Genomic DNA, 6000 nt, shown 5'->3' on the forward strand with positions numbered 1-6000 from the left:
TAAAGGTGAAAGATTTATATGGTCTGAAGAGAAACCAGAGATATAAGGTAAAGGTTTCCTCTTGACATTAAGTCTAGTCATGTCTAACTCTTGGGGGGGGGGGGGTGTCATTTCCATTTCTAAACCAAAGAACCGGCAATGTCTATAGATGCCTTCAAGGTCATATGGCTGGCATGACTGCATGGAGTGCTGTTACCTTCTCGCCAGAGCAGTACCTATTGATCTACTCACATTTGCATGTTTTTGAACTGTTAGGTTGACAGAAGCTGGAGCTAATACTGGGAGCTCACCCTGCTCCCCAGATTCGAACTGCTGACCTTCCAGTCAGCAGGTTCAGCAGGTCAGCAGTTTAACAAGCATCTTCTAGATGAAATTTATTTTAACCACAATGATAGAGTGGGTCTAGACAGTATAGTTAAGATCTTGCCTCAGTCATGAAATTATTTAGGTGTCGAGAAGCTAATTATTTTCTCTGCCCTGCTACCTGCAATATGTGGATAAAGAAGTCTTCTTTCTTTGAAAGAAGAGAACCTTTGGATTGAAACAGATATATTTAATAGGATTGTTGTACTAACTGCTGAAGTTTGGAACATTTCAAAAAACTTCATAAATGAAAAAACTATGCATCATATGTATGACAAAATAAAAGAAAATGGTATTGACATTAGAAAAAAGTTATTGAAAGCAGTACATGTTTGCATATGTTTTTTTTTCTTTTTCCAGTTTAAGACCAGTTGAGTCAAACATCTAATAGACATTATTCTGAAATGTTTGTCCCTCCCCCAATCCTATGTAGTATAGGTTAATAATGTACTCAGTTGTGACCTTTTAAATATTTATTTATTCAAACATTCAGCATTTGTCAAAAGGCCCTGAGTTTTCTGGAACTGGATGTTTAATGTAACAGTTGTCCGTGGGTAGAAAAGCAATTAGTAATGACAATCATCTTGCAGCAAGTCACATAATATTGTGTGCGACCATTATTATAGTTTTTAAAATGTTTCTAGTTTGTGTATTTACATAGAAGTTATATCTGAAATAATTTCTTTTGGAAACTTTGGGCTTGTTAAAATGTTAACTGTCCTAACAGGATAGAAGAGCTATATGTAAACTAAGGTCCTATTTACTGATGTGGGTGAGGACCATTTTGTAGTGATTCCAGCAACAGCAAAGCTTTAATAAACAATAAAAACCTAATATAATGTTGTCGAAGGCTTTCATGGCCGGAATCACTGGGCTGCTGTGAGTTTTCTGGGCTGTATGGCCATGTTACTGAAGCATTCTCGCTTGACATTTCGCCCACTTCTATGGCAGGCACCCTCAGAGGTTGTGAGGTCTGTTGGAAACTAGGCAAGTGGGGTTTATGTATCTGTGGAAGGTCCAGGGTGGGAGAAAGAACTCTTGTCCGTTTGAGGCAGGTGTGAATGTTGCCATTGGCCACCTTGATCAGTCATAGCAGAGCACTTGATGAACCAATCTGGACACAGCATATTATTTGAGAACACTGAAATGCTGGTCCACTCTAACAACCACCATGTTACACTACACAGAGAAGCCATTGAAATCCACAAGCATGTGGACAATTTCAACAGAAAGGAGGAAACCATTAAAATGAACAAAATCTGGCTACAGTATTTTAAAAAACTCTAAAATCAGGACAGTAAATAAGGAACAACATTGAGGAGACAGGGGAATTCCAGGCATGAAACAATCAGGGCCAGCTAATACCTCTCAACAAAGGATTCCCCCAGGCAGGAAGCTGCCAGGCTTTGAAGCTGCAAGGCCATTCAATACTAATCAAGGTGGCCAATTGGAACATTCACACTTGTCTCTATCAACCCAACCTAATATAGTCCTAAAAGAATTGGAGAAGGGGTACAATACATTGTTTTTTCAGCTTTCATTACCTGCAAGGTCACATGAAATACATCTCTTATAATTGCTGGCATTGCTATTATATTCCATAATAGCAGAATATATCAGAAAGTCAGTCCGAAGTAGTATTCAAGTAATATTAATTACCGGTAGGTATCCATGATAACAAAAAGTATTTAACATTTTCATACTGTTTGAATAAGTGGCATGTCATGCTATAATCGTTCCTGTTAAAAGATCACAGCCTATGAGAGATTCATGATATTTGGGAAATCTTGAGATTTGATTTTTTTAAATGTTATGTTGGCTTAAAGTCAGCTTCCATTTATTCTTTTTTATTCCTCACAGAAGGAAATGACAGACAGGATATGTCACTAAGATCCGCTCATCAGTATTGCAAGAACAAACTTATGTGATTGACAAGATGATGATCCAATGACCTGCCAGAAGGAATTCAGAGAACTTCTTGTTGTAAGAACATTTTCAGGTTATTAACACATATGGAAACTGTCCACATGGATTCCTTTCATGTCCATCGCTCAGTGTTAATTCCAAATTCCTGAAACTCACCTCCTTCCATGTTGACTGCTTCACATCTTCAAGACACACAAAAGGGGATCAGAAAATACATGACAAAAATAATTCAAATGAAAGAGCATACCTGCAGGAATACTTGGCAAGGGAACAAAATAATCAGCAATGACATTGCTTTGTACAGCATAGAAGGAAACGTCAAAAAAGGATTTCATTTTTTTTAAAGTTGAAAAAATTAAAAACTATGGAATATTTTCACATGAATAAATGATTTCAGCTAGATAAACAGGATTATAGACTACAGAGGATTCTTGATCAGAAGAACATTTTCTCAATAAAGCACAGTTAATGGGGAGGGATAGAAATAATGAAATCAACAGCGATTATTTAGTCCGGTTTTCTCTCAACCTGCAAGACTCAACAGCTCTCTGCATATCAACCTATGCATCTCCATTTGTCAAAACAATACATGTGCATTATTGCAATAAGGTGCCAGCCATGAAAATGGCTTCACATTATTTAGATTATTGAGCCAGACCATATACTACTATGAAAGACATAGACATTCTGCTCCACAGAAACTGATAGCAATGCAAGGAAGATGATCAGCACATAGAATGCATTTATGGACAACGAAGTAAGCAGTGTAATTCTAGTGTAATTTTAAATTACATTTTAATTCAATGGCCTGCCAATCAGGTAAGTGAAATGGAGGCACTGGGGGGTTGAAACTAGATCCTCTACATAGAGTGTGTGGGCTATTGCTGAGCCATAGCCTCTTTTCTGTAATTCTCAGTAACTGTTTCTACTAGCTCTTAAAGACTTAACAGCTACTTTCTTCTTTTGAAATGAAGTGCAGTGATTCTTCTTTTTAAAAAAAATGATCTGAGCCACATACAATGACCAGTTTTATCAGTTTATTTAGCCAGGGTTTTATTTTTTTATGTCAGTATTTATATCTTGCATTGTCCTGATTTTTCTGCCTGGGAAGTTATTAGGGGAGTGACAGCACTTATTTGTGAGGTGGGAAAGCCATACAACAGGCTTCCAGAAGCACTTACCTGGTAGTCTCCCTGCTTCAAACATAGAGACTGGAATCCTGTTGGTGAACTATGCCAGCGAGGATGGTTGCACCCAGAAGGAAAAAGGCAATGGATGCAAGAGTCATGGTGGCTTTGAAGAACAGGTGGGACAGAGCCAGCAGATTATTTTTATCTTCTTTCATAACCACTGTGCTAGTCTTAAAAAAGTTGCAACTGCCGGCAAAAGTTCACTCACAAGATTCTACCGTGTTTCCCCGAAAATAAGACAGTGTCTTATATTATTTTTTGCTCCCAAAGATGTGCTAGGTCTTATTTTCAGGGGATGTCTTATTTTTCCATGAAGAAGAATTCACATTTATTGTTGAACAAAAAAATGAACATTTATTATATACTGTACAGTAGTTGTCATCACAAACCAACATAACCAAACCAGACAAATTATGACTCCTGTCAAGAATTTCTTGTTACTACTGTATAAATATAAATAATATAACATTTTAATATATTATTACCATTATTTCCATGTACAACTGGTATGTACATTTACCGATCCTGCAAGTTCTGGTGTTTTGTTTGGCAGGCGCCGGGCATGCTTCCAAACAAAAACGTTGCTAGGTCTTACTTTTGGGGGAGGTCTTATATTTAGCAATTCAGCAAAACCTCTGCTAGGTCTTATTTTTTGGGGATGTCTTATTTTCGGGGAAACAGGGTAGCAGATGATGGAAGAGCATCCAGGTATCATTTGTAACCCTCCTGGGTTTAACCCAAAATTTTGATCAGTAATTCTAGAAGTCCTTTTTCTGGAAGCACTTCTTTATTTTGCATGTGGAAGCAAGAAAGGGGCAGGAGGAGGAGGGGGAAATCATGTGGAAGACAGTTTTTTAAAATAGTTTTTTCCTGTTTGAAGTTGTGTCATCAGCTTTATTTTCTAAAGCAGATATGGGCAAATTTCAGCCCTCCAGCTGTTTTGGACTACAACTACAACAGCCGGTAGGGCAGGCTGTTAGGAATTGTGGGAGTTGAAGTCCAACACACTTGTTTGGCCATGCCTGTTCTAAAGACTGTCACTCATTTGATTGTATTTTCATTTATTTGATTGTATTTTTCTGCATGTCAGGTGTTGGACTGGATGGCCCTTGTGGTCTCTTCCAAATCTATGATTCTATGGTTTTTACAATTTTATTTTGACAATTTGGATTTGATCTGGTATATTTTAGTCTCTATCATTCAGTGTAAAAGGCTTTGGTTTCTAAAAGCATTTGCCACCAAATTCAGATGACCAAACTGCTCTGCAAAGTTAGTGGTTTGTCCCTCCTACATATATCCAGTTTCTATTTATTAGGCACGTCTGACAGATGTGTCTGGTACATAGTATCAGGTGCAGCGATCTCTGTATGAATAAATACATCAGATTTGCCCTCTCCATATGCCACCAAATGTCTCTTTAATATGATCTTTTCCATAAGGTTATCACTGTGATAAGGCTATCTTATTTGATGGATTGTATGAATTTTCATCTTAATAAAAACCGTTTTGAAGAAAAGGGGCATAGTCTGTTTGTTTATGCTGGTGTACATTTCAGCAACTCTTCTTTCAGATAAACATCTTCTATACACAAGAAATATTATGTACATTTCTAAAATGACACTTCTACAGTTTACTTTATAAAAAGAAATACAGTAGAGTCTCACTTATTCAACATAAACAGGCTGGCAGAATGTTGGATAAGCGAATATTTATTTATTTATTTATTTATTTACAACATTTATACCCCGCCCTTCTCACCCGAGGGGACTCAGGGCGGCTTACAAACATTGGCAAAATTTAATGCCCAAAATGCAATCATAAAAACAAAACAATAAACAGATCCATTAATAACATTGTTAAAACACATTATAAAAACCTTAAAAACGTATATATAATTAATTCCATTCATCTGAGATCCTCATGCTTCATCCTTAAATCAGGCCATGTCAACTTTGTCATTTACTCATCAAAAGCTTGGGCGCATAACCATGTTTTCACGGCCCTTTTGAATCCCAGCAGGGTAGGAGCCTGTCGGATATCTCCAGGGAGGGCGTTCCACAGCTGGGGAGCCACCACCGAGAAGGCCCTGTCCCTCGTTCCCACCAGCCGTGCCTGTGAGGCAGGTGGGACCGAGAGCAGGGCCTCTCCAGACGATCTTAGTGATCTTACTGGTTCGTAGGAGGAGATACGTTCAAACAAGTAGATTGGGCCAGAACCGTTTAGGGCTTTATAGGTCAAAACCAGCACTTTGAATTGGGCTCGGTAGCATATCGGCAGCCAGTAGAGCTGGCTTAGCAGGGGGTTGGTGCGCTCCCTGTAAGCTGCCCCGGTTATTAATCTGGCCGCCGCCCATTGTACTAATTGGAGCTTCTGGGCCATCTTCAAAGGCGACCCCACGTAGAGAGTGTTGCAGTAGTCCAAACGGGATGTAACCAGAGCGTGGACCACTGTGGCCAAGTCAGACCTCCCAAGGAACGAGTGCAGCTGGCGCACAAGTCTGAGTTGTGTGAATGCTCCCCTG

General features: G+C 38.7%; 1 protein-coding gene across 2 annotated transcripts in view; it reads left to right on the forward strand.

The window, feature by feature from the left end:
• Positions 1-4995, forward strand: part of mob3c (MOB kinase activator 3C) — a 40246-nt gene extending 35251 nt beyond the window's left edge. For both annotated transcript variants that reach the window (XM_062978335.1, XM_003220223.4), the window contains one exon: positions 2224-4995. In XM_062978335.1, coding sequence (XP_062834405.1) covers positions 2224-2253 — 30 coding nt within the window. In that variant the 3' untranslated portion in view covers positions 2254-4995. The remainder of the gene's footprint in view (positions 1-2223) is intronic.
• Positions 4996-6000: the final 1005 nt, after the last annotated feature.

Source organism: Anolis carolinensis, chromosome 4 (genome assembly GCF_035594765.1).
Source record: "Anolis carolinensis isolate JA03-04 chromosome 4, rAnoCar3.1.pri, whole genome shotgun sequence".
In the NCBI taxonomy this organism is placed as follows: domain Eukaryota; kingdom Metazoa; phylum Chordata; class Lepidosauria; order Squamata; family Dactyloidae; genus Anolis; species Anolis carolinensis.